At 40.8% G+C, this 24,714-nt stretch overlaps 1 protein-coding gene and 1 long non-coding RNA gene across 7 annotated transcripts in view; both read right to left on the bottom strand.

Moving 5' to 3' along the window:
- dlg3 (discs, large homolog 3 (Drosophila)) overlaps positions 1-24,714 on the bottom strand; it is an 86,770-nt gene that overhangs the window by 56,394 nt on the left and 5,662 nt on the right. For 3 of the 6 annotated variants that reach the window (XM_034093096.1, XM_034093093.1, XM_034093095.1), the window contains exons 3-4: positions 21,678-21,763; positions 10,460-10,579 (exon numbers count right to left, since the gene is read on the bottom strand). In XM_034093096.1, the coding sequence (XP_033948987.1) occupies positions 10,460-10,579; positions 21,678-21,763 (206 nt within the window). Of the gene's footprint in view, positions 1-2,765; positions 3,897-10,459; positions 10,580-21,677; positions 21,764-24,714 lie in introns of those variants that run through there. The other 3 variants (XM_034093098.2, XM_034093097.2, XM_034093094.2) reach the window with 3 other exon arrangements.
- On the bottom strand, positions 17,642-19,191 carry LOC139434582 (uncharacterized). Its single transcript, XR_011643905.1, has 3 exons — positions 19,089-19,191; positions 18,282-18,360; positions 17,642-17,739 (listed from the first exon to the last, which is right to left on the bottom strand). It is a non-coding gene; the product is annotated as an uncharacterized lncRNA (long non-coding RNA).

Here is a 24,714-nt window from a genome sequence, read left to right as displayed (position 1 = left end):
AGGCTTGAAGGTTTTTGAGATGCAATCACCTATGGGAGTGTTAGACATGGAACACCCACCGTGCCTGTGCATTAATTTAAAACACTACAGAGACCAGTCATAAACAATGGGTCTGGCAAAGTATTTTTGGCCTGAATCTTGATGCTAATAAATAAAGTAAAATCTAATTAATAATTCAATCTAATCATAGCCACAAAGCTGGAGAACACACAAAGACATATTGGAGCCCGCAGGGGGAAGAGGGAGCTTTCTGACTGAAGCTCCCCGAAGACTGAGGTCTCTACTTTCCTCAGATTTAAATTCAAAGCTCTTGTTTTAAAGAATGCTCTCATAATCCCAACTGGAATCATCCATAATTAACCTGGCAAGCACAATCGTTTACTACATAGACGACAGAGGGGGAGAAATTAATATGGCATCATTATGTCGTGGGTCGTCAAATTATTTCCTCACACATACATGAAATGTTCATTGCTACGGGAGCCATTTGGAAATGTCAATGGTCCATCTATAAAAAGCCAGCTCGGATCATTCTGAATGACTGTGCAAGGTTATTGCTTTTCATCGTGCTAGCATCCAAAAGCACGCGTTGTTATGAAAGCTATAAGATAATAGCCGTGCGTGGTTGGGGCGTGTGTGATTGCTGCCCTGCTCTCCGGCTGTGTATAGGTAGTGGGGGAGGGGTCGCATTCACATTTCCCACCCAAGGATGAGAGTTGGTGACTGAGGAGAGCTGGGCAGGGTGATGGTGGGTTTTTAGCATCTTTATCCATACCGTGTGCTATGGCCCATTCATAGGAAGGGGGCGCACATACTGGCCGTTAGCATGCCTGGTTTCAGAGATGGAGGGACAGATGCTTGTCCAGTGTCAGGGCCTCGCTTGCTCTCCCTCTCTGACAGCACCACCAACTCCCTCCTCTTACATAACCCCCTCCCCCTCTCCAGGCCCACTGCCTGCCTTTATTGGCTTATTTATCTCGTTTTCAACCTTTTCATTTTCACCCCACTGACTGCTGCTTTTCCCCCCAACATCCTTCCTTCTCTGTATGTCCAGCTCTCTTTGTCACAATGTACATACTCCTGGACTGGATACATGAATGCCATGTTGGATATTATCTCTACAGAGTTTTTGTTTGGTGCACATTCGCATGATACAGCAAGTGAGCAAGGATCCTTGGAAAGGAGAGGACCATATAGTATTGTACAGAGCGGTTAATCCATTAACGGTGACAACATACGATTCATTTCATTTCAAACCTTTATTTATACAGATAAATCCCATTGAGATGATTGATCTCTTTTACAAGGGAGACCTGCTCAAGTAATAGTAGATTGAACTTCATATGATCTTTACATAAATCACAATGCATATTTAGATATAAGTATGGAATAGAGATACTGGAAACGAGCAGAATATAGATTAGGTGGTAATACTGATGGAGAGTAAGATCTCCCTGTAAGCAATAAATGCTTACATAATCACATCTGCTGTGAGCTTTCAAATGTGTGAAACATGAAATAAGCCTGATTGGTCTAGAAGGAAAAGGTTGGCAATACATTTAAAAGGAACCGATAGAACGTGCCAATCTCCTCCTGCCTCCTCAAACCTCTCCTTGGTTGTAGTAATCTGCTAATATCAGCCAGGTTACGGCTGATATATGGGCTCAGCTCAGGGGGATCTCTTCCACTTCCAAATTTCAGCCTCCATTTTACCCCTGTGCTTCTTCTCACCTATCTTCCTCCCAATGCCTCCCATTTCTAGCTAAAAACGAGATCAGACACAAACAGAGGGACTACAAACGATGCAGCGGCTAGCCGCAAATACGAGTCTACATAGACACATACCCATGCACAGCAAGAACCATTCCTTGAATCTCTTGCTCACCAAGCTACCCTTCCCCCACCCATGCTCACTCTAATGCTCGCATACCTTCCTTAATTAAAGACTGTGCTTCTGAAGCCGTTGTGACCTTTAATCAACTGTGATTTATAAATACATGTAAATAAATGGAGATAATATAAACAAAATGGAGCGCATGTGAAGAGGCAGTTTCATTCACACTGTGCGGCATGTATGAAACACAGATTACTGCTGATACTCCTTTATTCCCTGACAACACATTTATTATATTGTGATTCTCCTCAGCAGAATGACTAAATAGGAAAGAAACGATGGCTAAACAGGAAATGGAATTGGTATCAGAGATCGATTTCATCATCTCTTCCTCTACTCTGAGCCAAATGAGCCACAATCCTAGAATTAATTTATCTCTGAGAAATATATTTCATTCATCTAATGTTCGAAGACAGTAATGTCAAAGTAACCGACTATAGAGATCAATTAAAAATGATTCCAAACTGCCTCTCAGTGCTGTTTCAATGAATGAAAATGCACCATTTTTTGGCCTACGGTAGCTGCATCAGCGTAAGCCTTTGACGACATACACTAGGTGTGTTAAATGTATAAGCATTAGTCATCTGCCTCAAATCCAAACATGAAGATCATCTCCGTGTGTGCAGGGGAACTGGATCAGTCCTGTTCTGTTCTCCTCACTCTGCCACCATCAGAGGAAGCACAGTCAACAAATGGGAAACTGAGGGCTTGAGATGAATACTAAATATGAATTCTCTCCCATAAAGCGACAGCTGATACATGATGGTCTCTGTTTTACTACAGCAGCAGCTCATCGGATCCCAGTCCTTCCTGCCAGGCCCCACAGGCCAGACTATCTAACAGAGTGAGGAACAAGAAGAAGATGAGTTACCTGGTCATACCACTCCCGGTTGGTACAGGTGCACTCGGGCCACCATCCTGCTTGTCCACTGGGGTGGTTGCCGTTTACTTTGGCGCCACACTTGGATTGGCCCTTTGGGTTGGGGCCTCCAGGGCCCCCACCAGACATAATCTTGCCCTTACTTCTCCCCAAAGTGCCCGATCCTCCTCCCATGCTTCCACCTCCCCCTGAGGCCGGAGGGGGTAAGGTCTGGCCTCCTCCGTACCCAGGTGGGTATCCATAGGGCTCGGCCTGCCACTCTCCTCCATACGACGGGGCGTCCATCCTACGCAGGGCAGACATACGGGTCACCTCATAACATTCGGGGCACTTGCAGCAGTGGTGGTGTTTGTGCATGCTGGCTGCGCTGGCTGGGCTGACGCTGAGCGGCGTGGCACTCTGTCTCTGCTGCCTCCTCAGATCTCACACAGCACGCTGTGATCGGCTCACAGAGCGCTAATGCCGACAGAAATAATACTAATCACAGGAATTTCTACAGATTTTCCCTTTTCGTCAAATCCTGTCACTTTCCTTTTTATTCCTCTCGGATGTAGAAAAAAAAAAGATCAAGAGGGACGGTAAGCAGCAACAGGAAAACAAAAATACAAAATGGGCACGTAGTCTTTGTCCTCTTGACGTAGAAGATCAAAGGAAATATTCAAAATATTGTATACGACCACACAATCAGAGACCAGCCCCGATGGTAGAAATTTCCTCTTGCTTCTCTTGGTTCACAGTGATACGCATATAAATTCATAGATATATATATATATATTCTTTTGTTTATATATCATATATATTTACACACACAATTACATATAAAAATATTAATATAAACAGACAAGCACAAATACAGTTATGTACAGGGATAAATGTATATATATATAAATATCTATATGTGTGTGTACAAATATATATATAGATATATAAACAATATGTATAAATAAATGATATCCGCAGATGAAATCTTCCTCTGGTAATTCTTGGTATCTTCCCGTTCTGTCAAAATCTCACGGTTTTCCTCCTGCGTTGAAAAACGTTGTCTTTCTCTCTCTGTTTCTTTTCTCAGCCTGCAGAGAGGAGCTGAGCACTGGATCGCCTCTCAGCCAGCTTGCCCTAGATGTGGATTATTCAGAGGGGTGCGAGCAAGCAAGAGGGAGATGGAGAGCGAGAGACACAGAGAGAAAGAGAGAGAGAGAGAGAGCGGCAGGGAGGGAGGGGGAGAGAGATACGTAGCAGCATCCCTCCAGCACCTCAGCCCTGACAGCCACAGCCAATCAACTGGCAGCGCTGCCATCAGCAGCAGCAGCACCAACAGGACTGAGCGCTTCACTAGCTGCTCTTAAAGGGGCCACAACCGCTAAAGCACACTGCTGCCTGCCTTGGGTGAAAAGGTACTGCTTCACAGATATAAAAGGCACAATGAAAACATTGTATTTATTCATTTCCTCAATTAAAAAGGTCAGAAAGTCGTAGTGTGCTGCATGTCATCGCTAAAGCTCGACCCCAATCCACTAATTGTGAGTCTAATCCATCTTTTTCATCAGACCAATGCAGCCAAAATCCAACTTACAGTGAGCACCCTGTCGCTCTGACTGGTCACTGTTCACCTCCACGGTCATCCCTAGTTCAGCTGCAGACTCAACAGCTTTCTTGAAAGTGATGGCAACCCGGGGCTCTGTGTCACAGCACACAGCTGCAAATTATCTCACAATATAAGCATGTGCAGCAGATGAAATCCCTTTTTCTCCTGACTATAACTAGACCTGCCTCTCAGCAGAGATGCCTTTGAAAGGCGCTGCATTACTTTCCATCACTCTTTACCCCTCTTCCTTTTTTAGCATTACTACTGGCAAAGCAGCACTACTGTTTAATTCATGTTACTGTTAAGTCCTGCCCATGTGCAGCAGGATTGGGTCAAAAATAAGCACAGCGAGAGAAAACTGCACTCCTGAAGCCTCGCTTAACAACCATAGGGGAAATATTTTATGTTCACAATGATGACATCAACACATGTGTACGAAACCAACAAGATTACACGCTTGGGCTTCGAGTGGGTGGAGGAAGAGATTGAGAGTGAGAATGTGTGAGGGGTAAAAAGAGAGAAGGAGAGACTATATGGCTTTTATGTATCTGTGGCAGTTATATTTTCAGTAATGCGATTGGACTGCCTGTGAACCATTTTGCATGGTTATGAATTTGTGGGTTGATCACAGCTAGATATAAAACATCCTGACACTGAGGGTGAAGGTTTATTTTTTAGAGACCTAAGACGGAATGTTACAGTGTCGCCATTAAAGCACTGCATATATGCATTATTAATGAAATTTGATGGGGAACAGAGCTGGGTGTGTCTGCATGGGGGAGAGAGTATTTGTACATAGTCTGCATGTTACACTGCTCATACATGAAAGCCTTTTGTGTCAGCACATAAGACACAGTGCCTGTAATTTATAATTATAATAACGTGCATCTATGCATCCTTCCTGCTGAATTGAGCTGGATTTTCAGGCGACACTGCATTGTGTTGCAGTCGTACCAGGAGGCACACACAGCAGGCGCACTGACACTAAATTACATGCAACACTAACTCACTTCATTGGAATGATATTATTTCAATGCAACCTACAGAGAATTGCCATCAGAGAGCAAAAAGCAGGAGCAACATTTTTAAATAGACCACTTAACCAGTGAATGCTTCAAGTTGCATGTCGGATGCAGCCACAAACCCTGCAGAAGCCAATCAGAGCAGAGGGGCGGGGCTTAGAAGCAGCGGCTTGAAAGGACGATGTAAGCATATCGATCACAGCACATGTTGCAACCATCCTTCCCTGGCCTCGCGCTGTCTCTCCTAAAAACTATCCACATAGTATTTGACTTACAGAGGGTTTGCAGTAAAATAACAACATACTGTACGACGCACACAGTGAGGAAATGGCAGGCAGGAGGATACACATCATATGGAGAGGAGAGGAAAAACATCCCCTGTGATGAATACACACATGACATCTTTATGGATGCCACACACACACACACACACACACACACACACACACACACACACACACACACACACACACACACACACACACACACACACACACACACACACACACACACCCACACACACACACACACACACACACACACACACACACACACACACACACACACACACACACACAATGTGTATTGAGACATATTAAGTGACTAGGAGAAACACAACTGCTACCTTTAAATATGACATCATATAATATATTTAAAGTATTTGTCTTTTTAGCGTCAATAAATTGCTGGTTCTGTGTATCAGAAGGATTCCAGTAAGAGGAATACAGGACGCACTAATCCCCTTAGAGTTATTACAGTAAAGGTCTTAAAGGGTAATGTTGTTGTACATGTTGCTTTAGATATTTATAACCTTTTGTAATTTTTTATATTTCCTTCACGCTGTAATTTCTAAGGAAATTTATTTCTTCATAGCTTTTTCAGCTTCTTTAAGAGTACACATTTCAGTAGAGAGGTGATAGTGTGAAATGTAAACTGCAGCCCTATTCACGTGGAATCAATTCCACATCAGTACAATATTGTGTAATCATATCCCATAGCAATGCAATAAATACAATCCTTGCACATGTTACATTTTTGTTGCGGTTGTGTAGCCTCAGTTTTGATTCGACTTAATTAAACTCATTTTTTCATGTTGTCGCTTTCAGTGTCCTTGTATTAGATTACATGACATTTTCAAATGTAATCTGCAGTTTATAACGTTATAAAACTGTCACCTATACAAGATTATTTTTCCGTTTGTAGGACATTGCCAAGGAATAATCAGTTACTGGCATATCCTTAATGGAAATACATAAATATTAGAAATGTAAAAAATGTAATGTTTATCTTTTTTTTAGATAACATGTGGACAAAATGTTTCCCTTTCAAATAATAGTGACACAACTTTTATCATAATTTCTGAAACAACATATTGTTACAAACACGGGAACAACACCGCTCACTCTGGTATGATTGAACTGTTAGCTCGTAATTACACTCTGACTCAAAATGTAATAACTATCCTGTAGAAAATACAATAAGAACCACTTGACTTTAGAAGACCCCAAAGAATAGCAATATTGTACTCCTTGGACTCATGGCTCTATAATATATAATAAACATCACGTATGCATGTATATACATACATGAGTGAGTGGTGTGAGTGTTAGTGTGCAGTCCTTGATAAATATTGTGACCAATTAAACAGCTTTGACTGGAAAGGAGTGGAGCAACAGCATTAGGTGATTTATCTTGTGAAATAAAAGCGCTAACCTCTGACCTTCTGTTGACAAATGAAAAAGAGGGACCTTTGATTTATGGCATAAACGGGGAAATTATCTAGTGCTTTTGAACGGAGATGCTTCCCGCATCCCAGCTTGCAGCTCCCCCAACACTATGAGCTCAGCCTCAGCCTGCACGGCCCTTATTACATAAACCCACCTGGACACCCTGTAACACACACACACACACACACACACACACACACACACACACACACACACACACACACACACACACACACACACACACACACACACACACACACACACACACACACACACACACACACACACACACACACACACACACACACACACACACACACACACACACACACACACACACACCACACACACACACACACACACACACACACACACACACACACACACACACACACACACACACACACACACACACACACACACACACACACACACACACACACACACACACACACACACACACACACACACACACACACACACACACACACACACACACACACACACACACACACACACACACACACACACACACAGTCACGTACTAGCATAATGAGCATTACAACCCCCAACCACAGCACACACCATGTACTGAGCTTTTCAGTCATTTCTAGGCATTTCTCAGAGAAGCTGACTACTCCTGTGTCACCTGACCGGATGCAGCACCATAAAAGGACAGTCGGTACTGAGGCAGTCTTAAAGAGGCAGCTCCATATCAACACGTACTGAGCCGCTCTACTGTAGCCTTAACTAACTGCAAGAGGGGGGAGCAAAATTCTCTCTCAGGCATCATTGCATCTTTGCAGAATCTGTAAATCTTTAGCAGAATCTTTACAGTGAATGCTTCCACTGCTCAAGGAATCATAGCGTTGTGAATGTGGAGGGAGGGGGGTACATGGTAACGCAAGAGAGACCCCAAGACAGGAAGCCAGTCAGACCCAGAGAAGAAAAGATACTCATCAGTTATGTACTAAAAGCTAATGTAACCTGCCAAAGAGCCTCCACGATGCTCTCCTAGCGATGCAGACGCTGAAAACAAAAGCTAGATGGATAAGACTCCTATTAATAGGCCTCAGTGGCAGAGAACAGCTGCTCCACACACACAAACACACACAAAACACAGCACCTCAAACTGATGGAATAATGAGAGTAAAACATACACATGAAGCAAAATGAGAAGTGGAGGGATATACAAGATGACAAGAGTGGAAGATTGTATCAGAGCCGCATGGCTAACGAAAAGCGTTATTTTTTTGCAGGCCCACAAAGAACGAGAGCTATGAAATGGAGTACTAGTAGGAGGTTAAGAGATGAGCTGACAGAAAGGTGAAGGTAGCTGATAAAATATGATAAAGGTGTTGTAGGTCCACAACAGACGCAATAACCGAGGAGAAACCAAACTATGTGCCCTATGTGTGGGCAGAAATGCAATGACTAGAGGGGGCATTACTGAAGCATGGTGCTGAACAGAAGGGGGAGTAAAAATAGAGAAAAGAAAATAGAGAGAGATGCCGAGAAAAAAACAAAGTGCTTATGTGTCCATGAGTGCATAGGAATGCAAAATAAACCCTGTGCAATTACCCATTCACCTTGTCACAGAGAGCATTGCATGTGAAATCAGTGTGCTTGCTGAGTGTGCATCATCACGATTGTGCTCATATGCCTGCACGGTGTAAAAAGCAGAGCAGAAACAGAAAGCGAGAGAAAAAAACAAAGACACAAATTAAAAGAGGAATGAAAAAGACGGGATGAAAAACAGAGAAGCGAGGAGAGATAGATAGAGAGAGTCGGAGCAGTCTGTAGGGATGCAGGCGGGGGAGGAATGTGGTTTCCATGGCAACCCGAGGAAAGGCTGAGCTCTGGGTGTCCGTTCCAGCTCTGCACTGCACCGGCCCTCGCCTCTCAGCCGCCTTGCTCTCTCTCTCTCTCAGCCTCCCCCACTATATCTTCCTCTCTACACCCCCCCCCCCCATTTCTCTCCCTTTCTTTCCCTCCTTCCTGTTCCCTGCGCCTCCTCAGCTCCCTCACCTCCCTCCTTCATGTGATGGAGGGAGTCACACACACACACTAACACACACCGTATAATCCACAGTCAACCTGTACAGTCACCGTATCTTTATGCAGACATTATCATGCGAGCACATTGAATCCATGTGCTCACAGCCTGCTTCTCCCCCTCTCTCACCCCCTCACCCCCTCACGCCTCCACCCACTGCACTAGTTCTGGGCTCAGCTGAAAAGCCAACGCCTGCGGCCACTGTGCTGCCATGTGCCACTGGCCGTGTTGTAATGGGGAAGGCATGTGAACACAAGGGCTTTTAACAATACTGAGGAACACAGCTATATTGTATCAGATAAATCTCTATCAGGACATACGAGGACCGTTGCTCGTGTAAGCAGCAGGTTGACCACAAATCGTAGAGAAATTATTTTGGGAGATACACTTATTCACCTTCCTGCCAAGATTTATATTAAATTATCAATACAGATCTCATGTCTCAAGTGTAAAAATAAGAAATGGCACATTAACCACATTAACCTTAAATATTTCCGATCTTTTGTATATGCAGATGAAGTAATGAGATGTAAAGCAGGTATTATTGAGCTTAAAAGGTGAATGTAGTCAGATTTTGTTTCCAATGCAGAGCTGTTTCCCCGTTTCTAGTCTGTATGCTAAGCTAACTGCCTGCTCACTCTAGGTATATATTTAACAGACACATAAGAGAGGTATCGATCAAAATGTCAGCAAGCAAATACATGTGTTTCCCTAAAACTATATATTCCTTTTAATCTGTGTTATTAGCGCAGAGCAACAAGGAGAGCCTAAAACATAAACTAATTCTTAAGAATGTAAGTGTTTTGCAGCTGCAGGTGAATAGTGATGACAAAATATTTACAAAACGGCTTTCACATAATTGCTATATTATTAAAGCTTAAAAACTATTAATTACTATGATCTGTACAAGCATAATAGATGCAAATTATCATTGTAGGTGTTGAATGCTGAAGAGAAAGTTAATTAAATCGTTTTAAAGAATGAAAAATCAAAACAATTAACACAACATCTATTTGTGGACTACTTAGACTGCTTTGTGTGTTGTTTACCAGTCATGCCTCAACATCATAAAATGTTTAAAAGATCATCAACCTTCGTAAACAAAAATGTTTCATGATGATTTTGCTGGGGCACTTCTGGGATGCCTCACTAAACTGTCATGGTGAATGCGTAATCGTCACATCATGAGGTTCATTAGTATCTGCTTCTATTAGCAGCAGCTGCCTTTTCCATGGCCTTTTCTTGTGTCTTTTCTGATCGCCCTAGGAAACTCCTTTTTGCTTTGCTTTACTCACTTTTGGTATGTCGACATGAGATAAAGTCACCAAGCCAGAAACTCGCTCCACTTTGTGAGGGCTCCTCCTGCTGGTCACTCGCACCCGAGACACACCCTCCTTCTGCTCTTCCTCATCCTCCTGTGGGACAAGAGTGAATAAAAAGGGAATTTATAAAAAAAAAAAAACTTGTGGATACCAAAAATGACAATCATCGCAAATAAGGTATAGTTCAACAAAATGTAATTTCTCATTTGCTCTTCAGCTGAGAGTTAAATAAGAACATTGATACTACTTGCACATCTGTAGGATTGTGAGTATATTTTCAGTGAGAAGATTGATACCACTCATTTCTGAGCGCTACATATGAACCTACAGCTAGCAGCTGGTTAGCTCAGCTTAGCAAAAAGACTGGACGCAGTTAAAAACAGCACGCATGACTGTCTGAACGTCTAAAATCTGCAGCCCCAAAACTCCCCAGTAAACATTGTAAAAATGTTTAGATAATAGTTTAAAAACACAGCCTTGCCAAGACTTTAGTAAGTCAGTAAACCGCGCCATGCTAGCTGCTTCCAGTCTTTATGCTAAGCTAAGCCAAAAGGCTGCTGGCTTTAGCTTCATATTCAGCACACAGACAGTGTAGTAAAAGGAGAGAGCCTTTGCAAAATCTAAAATGTGGCAATGATAGGGCAGAATAACACATCAACACAGGGCTATTTGTTGTGGAAACAGTCACCTGCCGAGCAGCACAGAAGTGGATGGTTCACTCCCTCTCATATTTATGACAAATCAAGGTCAATACAAAAAAATTGCAAACTTGTCCCTTATCAAACTTAACGAAATAACACATTGTACTGAATGAAGATGGGGATACAATAAGTCCACAGTGCTTGCAATTCTTTGATACCAGTCACACCACTCCCAAAGTTTAGACCACACAGAACCTTAACTGACAGCAGAGGGCAGCTTTCCGAGAAGGCATTACATGTTCAAAGTTGGAAAAAAAGTTATATCAAAACAGCCCCAACGATTATCCAAACAAGGAGTGATGCCTTAGGCAATATTACAAATTAAAATGAAAGCTGCTGCTCAAGTTAAAAAGACGATTGTTTGTATAACATCTCTAAGCATACAGGTCAGGTGGCAGTGCCTGGCATTTCTGCAACTAACTGGCACCGACTTGCAAAGACACAACATATTTTCCTCTGTCGTTGCACTGGTATGAATCCTGTACTCCGCGTCCTGAGATGCTGAGTGAGTTTTTCATGACCACTTCATTCCCAAGTGGCTGAGCTGACAGGGAGGTCAACTGTCACAGCCCGAGCTGCCCGCTCTGTCTAATACATGCAACCCAGTGTGCACTATGCACACACACATACAAACATGCACTTTTGACACATTTGAAATGAGTCCATCAATTAATAATTCAAGTCATACAATATTTAAATGTATGAAATGTTTCAGTTTCTTCATTGGTATTACTTTCCGAGTTATTCCCGGACTATCACACAATAATAAAGGTATTTGCAATCAAACACCAACATCTTTGTAGGTATAACATCAACAACATCACTAAAAACGGTTTTCCTCTACACCCTTCTTCTTTCTTTCATTTATTTTCTCCACTCTCACCTGCTACTCTGCACCAAATCAGGGAATTTGCAGACTCATTTAGTTTCCCTCCCATCCTCCACTCAGGTGACAACATGGCTGGAATACTGATTCTCTCTCTCTTCTCTTCATCTCTTAGAGACGAGAGAATAAGTAGAGATAGATTGATCTATGAGGATAGACAGAGAGATAGTAGATAATAGAGAGATATAGATATATATAATATCCATATATATACTATATATCATATATATTATATATATTATATATATAATATATATATATAATATATATATATATATATTGTGTGATGTGTGTGTGATGTGTGTGATGTGTGTGTGGTGTGTGTGTGTGTGTGTGTGTGTGTGTGTGTGTGTGTGTGTGTGTTGTGTGTGTGTGTGTTGTGTGTGTGTGTGTGTGTGTGTGTGTGGTGTGTGTGTGTGTGTGTGTCCCCACAAGCAGCTGGGATCCAGAGAGGGAGCGATGTGGGGAAGGATCTGGAGCCAAGCTGCACTGAATTAGAAGCTCGACAGGGCGGATCACAGAACACACCGAGAGCAGCTCAGGATGGCAGAGGAAAGTTCAGACTCCAGTCAGAGTTTGTGGGGTCTTTCGATAGGTGTCACAGATGTGGCACTGCAACTGATCTAATGTGTTTCACCTATAAGAAAGTTCAATATTTTGTATTTTGACTTTCTGTCTAAATAGGGAGAAGAAGTATGTCACATTGTGTAGATTGACATTTGCTGCTTTATCTGTACTTTATTAATTTAATGGCAAGTTTCATTAAGTAATAGTAGTGTACTGTACATATATATAGTAATACAAACTGATAAATGGTTAAAATAATTAAATGGAAAACTGACTAAAACAGATGGCTTAAAGTTATTCTGTTGTTCTAATTACATGGTAAATAGTTATAGCTATCCTAAAAGTAATTGATGAACCTTTTAAAATGCTTAAGGTAATAGGTAAATGTTTGAAAGAATCTGCTTCTACAATTCCTAGTATTAGCATAAATGCAAAAACATTGATGATTCCTTTCTGTAAAAGTGTTGGAGCCTGAGTGTTCTACATGATATATATAACAGTACTAAATAATCTTCAAATATTGGATTTTATATTAGAAACAGTTTTAAATAACATCCAAACTAAAAATCACTTTTTGGAACATCATGAGTGCTCATGATAAAAGTGTACCGTACTTTTCGGACTATAAAGCGCACCTGCATATAAGCCGCAGCAGCTAAATTGTCCGTCTGTCTTGCTCTCGTTCTGTCTCTCGGTTCCACTTTTACTTTGGCGCGCTACCTGTCTCACTCTTTTCCGGCCTCCAGCTTTTACTGCTGGAGCCCGCCGCTTAAAGGTGGCGGGCGCGGACCGGTCATGGAGCCCATAGAGTTAAATGTGGTTAATTTTACCTGTAAATTCCTTAGATTTAGGAGGTTCCCTAGTGGCCGTTAGCTGTACAAAAAAAATGGGGAAAAAAGTCGCGGCTTATAGTCCGAAAAGTACGGTACTTGTACTGTTGTTCTACAGACACAAAAAAGAGAGCCACTGGACTAATCCTACATGTTAGGTCATAATGCTTTCAAATTCTTAAATATCAGAACTTAATGTCAATATGGTGCCTACTATATCCTTTACTCAATGTCAAAAATGCATGAGATTCCTTTCTGTTGAAAATGCTGTCCCTTAGCAGAGCTTTTTGCGAAGTCATACACTGGACAACAGTCTTCTGCTTTTAAACCTCCATTTAATAAAGTCGACTAAATTACAACTTTTTGATCGTTCCCCTGTTCAAAGGACCTTACATAATCCAGCTCAGATTTAGCACATGAATTTCAAAAACACATTGCCATTAAGTGATTGAGTGGAGGGAGGGGCTGTTAAGCACAAAGGAACAATGTTAGATTAAAGCTCTTATCTCATGTCAGGACTGAATTGCATAATTTCACTATCTCCTTTATAACAAAAAAAAAACCTGAACGAGGGTTTGCACATACATATTTAGAAACATGCATTCAATAATTGTGACATCTTGTAAAGATCCCATCTACCAAACGCACGGTGGCTAATTCAAACCCAGAGCCACCTGTATGAAGGTAGATATGGTGCAAAATGCGAGAGCGTGAAAACCTGATGTGAGCACCCGCAGAAAAAAAATCTGAGTTTGTGTGCATACATTTACATTTGTATAAAATATCCACGTAACTGTGAACCAAATGTACACTTGTATAAAATATCCACGTAACGGTGAACCAAATTTGAAGTCACAGAAGAAAAAAAAAAGTTTTGTAGCTTGTAGAAAAAAAATGAACTTCGAGATGAAATGTTTACTTGCAGAAAAATACATATTTTTTAAATATATTTTCCATTACAACTGCAACTTTATTTATTACAACCTCTCAAATCAGTCATTACAACTTGACGAATCTGCTCTGTGGCAGTATAAATCGACGAATCTGCGGTCTTGACTTTTGCTACACTTCTTGCGATAAATGTGTCGCAAAAGTAATTTTCACCTGTAGATGTGGGGGGATGGAAGGGGGTTGGAGCAAAGGGGCGGAGCTATCAGAACAACGAGGCTCGGGTGACTGGAGACTGCGGGGCTAACGGTTCGTGTCGCTACCAGTCCGCTGACATGGCGCATCAATCAACGGTAAATGTTGCCCATTACCTGCCCAGTATTACTTTGAATATTACTATTGTGATTGAGGATTAAATCCGCTTTGAAGACCACCGTTTTATATCGTGCAGTTTAGCGGCAAAATAACGTCAAGCTAACGATAGCTTTGTTGAGTTTATGCTAGCTAAACAAGTAGTGGTTGTAGTCTATACAGTAGTAATTCATATATTATAGCCTACTGCTTTGGCACTAACGGTTGATAACCGTTTATGAAAATAAAACCAATTGAACTGTACTGAAATAATGACAAGTTTTATAATTGTCTTGGGCTCCTGCTGTGTTTTTAAAGTCTTTGTAAATTATCCATGCTATTTTCTATTTAGAACGAAGACTTCAGAATCTTAAAATCCCTTAACGTTTGTATGCAATTGTGCTAAATTCAACTCTGGAATCAAGCAAATATTAATATGTTTGCATGACATTAGTTATTTATATTTTGCTATCACTGAACTATACGTTTAATACATTTAAGTCAAGCTAAGGTACATGTGTTACATGTGTACAGCTAGTTAGTGCTCTTACCTGTGATGCCTCCTCCAAACAGCATAATAACCAGACTGTATCATTAAAACTAAGTACCAGTTCTAGATCCTTGACTTTAGACAAACAATTCAAAAGACAACATGTATTTAAAGACCAATCTTTATTTGAAGGTGCCTCTTAACCTGAGATATTAGTTATACAGTAATAGTATTGACAATCTAAAAAGACTGAGCAACTCAACAGTCAACGAGAGACAGCAAGCGCATTTCGTGGCATCTGCAGGCAGTGGCAAGTACTTCCGGCATATGCCACAGAGGCCGCTACTCTGTGGTAGCTGTGGCAAGTCCTTCCGGCATATGCCACAACTTGCCGAGGCATCTGCCGCTGCTCAACGGGAGTTGCCACAAGATGCCAGAGTAAGAGAAGGTTTACTGTAGCTGCCACTCGCCTTCCGTGGCAAACGCTGCTATTTAAACCCGTATTTATCGTGTAAAATGTCGCTGTTTAGGCATGACTTTATCGAACTGATCTGTACACAGGACTGATGTGCGATCTCTGTTTTTCAAAAAGATTATACATTATCATTTCTATTCAATTTTACTTGGAGCATGGTTTGCTAAAATAAACAAACATGCTATATTTATGATGAAATATTGGCAAGTGAGGGTTGCAACGCCCTTGGCAATTGTCGCTTCTTGAGGTGAGTTTCCACTGCTTGCTACGATAAACCAGGTGTAGCCTATGACTAGTAAAGACAAATAAATATCTGTATTGACACAGCAACGTGTACACTGGTGTTATTAGACTTGGCTACAGACTTAGGGCGGCTGTAACTGATTGCAGTTGCCACTGCTAGTGAGATACTAAGGTTTACTTTATAAATTAGGCAAAGGACTTATATTTGCCCCATGCCTTCAGCAGCAGCAGGCCATTCACTTTGATTTTATCCCGTTATGAAATGTCATCATTTCGACAATAAAGAAATGCTATAAACGTTATCTTGCACGTTTTATCAAACCATCTCCGTTTCTAACTTTCAATATATTAAAAAAGAGATCTCTCTCATCTGCGTGCGGGGCGGGGCCTCACAGACATGCTGCTGCGCTGTGCACACTCTTATTATACATCCATGTGTGCACACAGTTCTGCCGGTAATGAATATTAGGATACATTTTGTGAGGAAACTTTTCCACCAATAATTCCAATAAGTATTCCAAAATGTATTCACTTCAGGTTTACGAAAGTAACTGTATTCGGATTAGTTGTTTATCAAATGTAACGCGAGCTGAATACAGTTAGGCTACTTGGTTTTTGTATTCTGATTACGTAACGCCGTTACATGTATTCCGTTACAACCCAACCCTGTGTACAGATCATCAGTCCTGTGTACATATAAATTAGATAAAGTCATGCCAAAACAGCGACATTTTACACGATAAATACGGGTTTAAATAGCAGCATTTTCCACGGAAGGCGAGTGGCAGCTACCGTAAACGTTCTCTCTGGCATCTTGTGGCAACTCCCGTTGAGCAGCGGCAGATGCCTCGGCAAGTTGTGGCATCTGTGGCATATGCCGGAAGTACTTGCCACAGCTACCACAGAGTAGCGGCCTCAGTGGCATATGCCAGAAGGACTTGCCACTGCCTGCAGATGCCACGAAATGAGCCAGGCCCTACTGCAGTCAACTTTATATTTCTTATTGTCTAAAGCATTTATTATTTTCATTTTCCCCCTCTCATATTCAGTGTGGACGGATTGAGACAGTGTGGTGTCCAGAGGGCTGCAGAGACTTCAGGGAGAAACCTCCGTGTGATGGACGTCCTGTCTGTTGGTTTGGAGAGGACTGAGGGTCTTTCCTCAGCGAGGAGGACCAGGGCTGATGAAGGAGCCCATGCTGGGCAAAGCTGCTACCAACTGCACAGGCCTAGTCTGTCACTTTATTTGACTAAATGTGTTTACTTATACATTTAATAGGTTTACACCTTCTGTCCATATGTGCTTTTTATTTAAAACATTTGATTAACTTTTGGTTCACATTTCAATAAATTGTATTTGCATTCCTTTTGTCCATTATTCTTACTGAAAATGTTATATTACACATTCACATCTGACTGAAGATTGGCCCCATTTATTTGTGACGTTGGAAACTCTGTGGTACAAGGCACAAGTGATGTGAAGCTCATAAAGTGAGGCAAATAGAAATAATCAGCTGATGGAGTGTAGATGTGGAAATAGCTGCATTCGATCAGCTGACTATGTTTTTTGCCACACTTTATAAGCCTGACTATAACCACCCCTTCTCTGAGGTGCAGGCAGCGTCACAAACAAATGATGGTCCTGATAGACTACAAAAATATTCGGTGTGCAGATCTTTGTTTTTACAATAAAAGTAGTTTCTTAGTGAATGTCCTGTACTGGTCTTAAAATCTCATAACATCAGCTTTTAATGTTCCTCTTGGATGTTCTTCTTGACCCTCAGAGAAGGAGAAGATGTCGTGTCTTTCGGGCATGTCCTTTCCTAACAAGAATTACAGGAAACATAAAACATTATTGCAGAACAAGTGTGTTATTTATGAAAGAGGTGTGTTTGTGTGTTATGGGGATGTTGATATAATTATTTTTTAATTGTAATCAGATTATGAATGAACAGTATGAAATTCATCAACATTGAAATATATGTTATTATCAAAATAATATTTGACTGTTGTCAAAACGTAGTGCAACTGTAGAAGCTTGCTCTGTTGTCTCACTGAAAGAATAACTTTTACCACGTTTTTTACAGACGATATTGAGAGATAAATAGTAGCAGTTCTCACTATGTGTTAACTATCTTTGCCTTCAATACATTAAATTAGAAAGCTGACAAAGTCATATTGCTTGTTAAAATCTAAATGTGACTTTTTGCATGGAATAAACCCTCAACTGAACTGATGTGTAGGTGATCTAGGATTTAGTATTGTTTAATGGAATGTATATCAGTGTATTAAAGTCAATACTTCATTCATTTAAACCAATATATTTCTTGATTCTGTGTACAGTATGAAAAAAGAGTCTTAGTACCTTTGCTGAAGTTCACTGCTGTGAGGAGTCCAGTTCTGTCTCTCACTCTCTGGTCCAGCCTGTCTGCATCACCTGGACACTTTAAACAAACAGATATATATGTAAAGTACCATGTGTACAAACAATATAACTGATTCTCTTCTGTTGAACATGTTGGATTGTGTATTGTCCGAGTCAGGGTCCTTTTTATTTTACTGTAACTTTGGAAATTGTGTTACCAATGCTTACTGTTTATTTGATATCAATTTGTAATACAATTAATAAAAACAACAAAGTTTGGGTTCGTTCTTCAGATGACTGTGACGTTAACTTGTAAGCTCAATAATGAACTCCAGCTCAACCAACCATATTGTAATATCTAAGTAATCATCTTGAAATATGACATTAATAATTGTAATATACACACATCTTATTGTGAGGTTGATTTCACATACACTACTTCGACGTTAGCTAAATAGAAAATAGCATGGATAATTTACAAAGGCTTTAAAAACACAGCAGGAGCCCAAGACAATTATAAAACTTGTCATTATTTCAGTACAGTTCAATTGGTTTTATTTTCATAAACGGTTATCAACCGTTAGTGCCAAAGCAGTAGGCTATAATATATGAATTACTGCTGTATAGACTACAACCACTACTTGTTTAGCTAGCATAAACTCAACAAAGCTAGCGTTAGCTGGTTGACTGACGTTATTTCGCCGCTAAACTGCACGATATAAAACGGTGGTCTTCAAAGCGGATTTTATCCTCAATCACAATAATAATATTCAAAGTAATACTGGGCAAGTAATGGGCAAAACTTACCGTTGATTGACGCGCCATGTCAGCGGACTGGTAGCGACACGAACCGTTAGCGAACAGTTAGCCCCGCTGTCATCCGGTTCGACCTGACTGTGACTGTGACTGACCCGAGCCTCGTTGTTCTGATAGCTCCGCCCCTTTGCTCCAACCCCCCTCCCTCCCCCCACATCTACAGGTGAAAATTACTTTTGCGACACATTTATCGCAAGAAGTGTAGCAAAAGTCAAGACCGCAGATTCGTCGGTTTATACTGCCACAGAGCAGATTCGTCAAGTTGTAATGACTGATTTGAGAGGTTGTAATAAATAAAGTTGCAGTTGTAATGGAAAATATATTTAAAAAAATATGTATTGTTCTGCAAGTGAACATTTTATCTCTAAATTCATTTTTTTTCTACAAGCTACAAAACTTTTTTTTTTCTTCTGTGACTTCAAATTTGGTTCACAGTTACGTGGACATTTTTTACAAGTGTACATTTGATTCACAGTTACGTGGATATGTTATACAAGTGTACATTTGGTTCACAGTTACGTGGATATTTTATACAAGTGTAAATGTAAACTCAGACAAACTCAGATTTTTTTTCTGGAAGTGCTCACATCAGGTTTTACACGCTCTCACATTTTGCACCATATCTACCTTCATACACCTGTCCTGTTTAAAAAACTGGATCAGAGAGGTAAGGCCCTTTTGACTAATGTTTGACATCACATTCACTGGGTCAATAAGTGACCAATCAGAAAGTCCCAAATGACAAAACAGGAAATGGACAAGGAGGTTCAGTGGGACGAGTCAGAGGCAACTGTCAAGCACCAGGGAATTTCCTAATGAAGAGACCGAACATTTTGAACATACCCACTAAATGAGTTTAAGTCAGATACGGGCATGACAGTATTGTAATGAAATTCACTTGAAAATGTGGACTTTCATTTCTGATTAAAGTGTCCTTAACAATAATAAATAGGGCATTGTGTATACCGCAACCCTAACCCAACCCTAACTCACATCTAAGTAGAATAATACATTCACAACACTCAATGGACTATTGGGGTCAGGGTAATATCTAATTTGCTTTCTTACTGCATATGTGTCCCGTCTGTTTCACTATGGTTACAGTCATTTAAAGTGGTTCCTAATAGTGTGAGAGATATGTCCGTTTTTTGTGCTGGTAATTTTGAGACTTGATAAGCCTGCTGCATGTAACTGAAGTGCTTTTGTTACACATTTAAACTCAGAAAAGGGTTTCAAAATATTTCTAGTGGGCTCTTTTCACTTCAGGTTCAGGTTCAGGTTATTTATTTGTACCGTAGGTAGATTCTGTTTGCAGAGAAAAATACAAGGGTTCCACCCTGACACTAAAAACAAACACAAACAACAGACACATCTCTAATAAAGGAGAGACTTCTAAAGTATTTTTGAGTAGACTCTGTTCCCATTTCTGTTGTGTTAGTTATTTGAAAAATAACTACTAATATCATATTTCTATGAATCAATACACTGTTGCATACTAGCATGCCTCTAAATGAATTCAACACAGAAAAATGTATTTAGTTTTGTTAAATAAATGAACAAGTGACACTTGGCATCTCATGGATAATAATTGTGCAACAGTAACAGTAAGCGTAGGAAATGGCCTGCTGCTTTTCCTTTAATGAAATACGGCTTCTTTAAGACTTTAATAATTTAATTTAATTAGTCTGAGGTTTCAGTGGAGGAACCCTTTTTGTCGTTAAAAGGGATCAAAGCTGCCAATTGTGCCTTAAATTCAGTTAAAAAATGAAATTTGAAAACTGAAAATGAAATCAGTTTTTTGTTTGTGGCATCACAATGAACTAAACCCCCGTGCACTGCATGTAGACAAATGTTGCATGACAAATAAACAGAGATACACACAATAAGCAGCAGTTATATCTTTTTTTTTGTTTCTTTCTAATTTCAAAAACAGGCCAGGCAGGGATCAATAGTAAACGGGCTTTAGAAGTCAGGCAAAGATCAATTACATTAACATTTTGGCATAACTGAAGAAGATGCAATATTAAATCATGCGAGTGACATGAAGTCAGCGGCTGTAAAGGATTCAGTGGAACTTCAAACCAAATTTCCCTTATTTTTAACCCTTGTGTGGACTCTGTGATGCTCCTCAGTTAACTGCTGAATATGGTTTAAATCAGAGGGAGCTTTTCTCCTCTCAAAGCAGTTGCTGTATTTTGTGTCCTACAGTAAAAATATTCAAGATAACCACGTGACTGCAAACACTTGGCTGACTTCATGAGAGCGGCCCACTGATGATGAGCAAATGGTAATCAGTGTTCTTTTGACTCTGCCTAATTTCCTATTCTCCTGTCAACCCATGTGATCCCTCCCTCCTGTTTCCCCCCCCCGGCTGACACTCAATCTCCAGGTTGGAGTCAAAGCCGCCGTGAGTCACGCTAACAGTTTCTCCATGTAGAAGTGCGAGGGACACCTTGTGTTGGCTGGAGTAACCTTTCTGCGCAGGCGAGAGCACGGCACACAGCAGCATGTGTGACACCAGATACAATGTAAACATTAAGCATATTTTCTCCAATCTATAATGTGAAGAAGGAAAATTACCTCCCACGCATCTTGCCTGCTGTCTTCTTTCACAACAGTTTGTTCTGTGTTCAGTTGCAAGGTCACCTCGTAACACTCTTGAATATCTGTGAGAAAAAAGAAAAAATTGAGCGTGTTTTTGCGTAACTCGGATCATCATAAACAGATGTTTGTGTTTTTTTTAAACTTCACTTTATTTCCTGCTCACAACTTCTCAGCCAACGAAAGTGAGCAACTTTGTTTAAGTAAAAGAGTTCAGCAATCAATCATGGACACGTTGGGAATTGTTTTTCCTCAGTGGTGCACAGGGTGAAAATATGGGGGTGGGAGTCGTCTGTTGACATGGAAGTTATGTCTCCACATTTGCAAATGCTCTTCTTATCTTGCTGCAGAACTACATGACTCAGGTACTGACTGAGTAAATCATCAGCTCAGCCAGTCTAAGAGGCCCACGTACATATATTTGCTATTACCTGAACAACATGCCTCATTTCTCTACTTTGTATTCTTTTCAGTTCAACATCACCATGGATCAGTTACACTGTAGGTCTATCCATTGTTGTTGCTTTGAAGCTCCATTTTAGAGTAAGGGTACATAAGCGCTTACGCATGATGAATACATGAAGACACTGCCCCCTAGTTAGAGTAGTGGGTAATCCATACCATGTAACATGCCTTGATTTGAGTGCTGTAGAAATGGAAGTTGGTATTATATATTTCATATTTTCACAAGGTATGTTTCAAACTGTATGTGAGGAATTGACTTCACATATTTGTTAACAAGCCATATTGTGAATATAAGTTTGTGAAAGCAAAAAAGAGCATGCCAGTAAATGTGAGAGGCTGTGCTGTGAGGCTTTGAGCTAAATGCTAACACACTCACAAATACAATGCTAATGTGCTGGCGTCTTTTCAGTATAATGTTGACCATGTTCACTAGACTTCATTAACATACGAACACTTTATCAAACACCACAAAATACTATATGAGATTAGCATTATTAGCATCTTCGCGACACATTTCAGCATCTCTTTTGACGTTTTCATTTTTCAGATGACTCCACTGTTGTCCTCCCTTCTCTTCTGGTCTCCACTCATGACCCTGCGGCTCATGACACGCCCATGTCCTGTGGTCACCTATTGAGTGGCAGCCGTTTGATGAGAATGAGCTGGGACAACTTTGCCGATGTCACACGTAGACCTTTGTTACCGCACTGTTGACATCAAGAGGTTGCTGGAGAGTTCATAAACTTCCCAAAGTCAGGACATCACTCCCTGCTCAAGGACACATGTACAGGATCTGACATTTAAAATACATGGGTACCTTAAAACATGTCTTTTTCAATAAACAATGTGACCTCTTTGTTGAAACAGTCAAATAAAGTTCTCTCTGTATGCAGGCATGTGTGTGTGTGTGTGTGTGTGTGTGTGTGTGTGTGTGTGTGTGTGTGTGTGTGTGTGTGTGTGTGTGTGTGTGTGTGTGTGTGTGTGTGTGTGTGTGTGTGTGTGTGTGTGTGTGTGTGTGTGTGTGTGTGTGTGTGTGTGAGAGAGAGAGAGAGAGAGAGAGAGATGAAGAGATAAGAGTCAGTATGTCCCACAAAACACAGCAAGAACAAAAGTGTAAGAATGGGGCATGTGACTCATCCCTGTGTCTGAATGTGGAGGAGTGAAGTCATGTGTGGGCAGAGGAGTTGGTTGCCCAGCTGACACAAACTCTTATTGGCAATATATGCACACACACAAACACACACACAAGCTGAAGAGCCTACCTGCATACAGGCACCAACACAAATGCCTACAATGACGCTAGAACATAATTTAGATGCAGCATAAAGTTAGAAATTACTACATTCTTTTGAGCCACGAGAGTATTATGAGTATGCGACTTCACTCCGAGACAAAAATCTAGATATTAAAGTGGAGTTAGATACATTTCTTGCCTAAACGTATCAATATAGAGTTATGTATTGGCTATAAAAGGAGACATGCTGTTGGAACGATCTACACATATATTGAGTCATTTGACCCATTGTTCATATGAGATAATCTACAGTAGTTAACTCATCTTTTAAATAGGCTTAGAAAATGTTGCATCTGCTAAGTCTTACAGGGTTTTGCTCTGCAGCTGCATTGCGCACACCTGACTTGCTTTCACATTACTAACACTTCTAATTAAATATTGTTCAGCTATTCCTGGCAGAGGTAACACAACAGAGAAAGGTGCTCAATCAGGTCTTGAAGTGTTTTGAGCTCGAGATTCACAGTCACACAAAGTACAGAGAGTTTTTGTTTAACTATGACTTTCCAAAAGAAAACCAAACCGTTCCAACCCTCACGGACCACATAAATTCCTGACTATGGAAAAAAATACATAATGCAAGCCAGAAGTCTCTTTCAGAGGACTTTTTGATGTTGGGTGTATTTTAGGATAGCCTGATCTGAGCTCTAAGCCTTTTTGTCACAGTGATAGGCGGTTTCCATGCAAGAAAAGTATTTGTGTGAGTTAGGCCTCTCCTTTTTGTCATGTACCTATTCAATTAGACGGAAGTCATCTCTGTATTGTCTGCCTGGGTGAATCATACAGAAAGAGAATGCAACTGGATTCTTACATGATGGTGAGCAAGACATAGCTCACTAGAATAACACATTCAAAGAAAACTAGGTCACGATTTCAAGGCATAGGAAACAATTCACCCCCTTGTCACTGCCTCGATAACCACTCCCCAGGCATTTAGGGTCTTCCGCAATTTAACATGTCTGTCAGTATGTGTTCCCTAACTCCCTGCAGCCCCCCTAGCCTCCCACTGCATGTTTGTATGTAGGAACAAAAGGGTGGACGCACAGTTAAGGCAACCTTTGTTCGTGACTGTGCAACCATGCAGACATCCAATCAAGCGGCCTGTACTGAACCTTCCCACACTGCATCAAACACCTCTCTACTTCCCACAGTGCAGAGACAGAGAAACATATAAGGCATAAACTAACTGTACTTTAATATCAGCAGAGAGCTGTCTTCTGATCTTCTCAATCTGAAACATTATTCTCTTGTTAAGTATCT

Source organism: Pseudochaenichthys georgianus, chromosome 10 (assembly GCF_902827115.2).
Source record: "Pseudochaenichthys georgianus chromosome 10, fPseGeo1.2, whole genome shotgun sequence".
Classification (NCBI taxonomy): domain Eukaryota; kingdom Metazoa; phylum Chordata; class Actinopteri; order Perciformes; family Channichthyidae; genus Pseudochaenichthys; species Pseudochaenichthys georgianus.
This window is presented reverse-complemented; position numbering and strand designations above follow the sequence as displayed.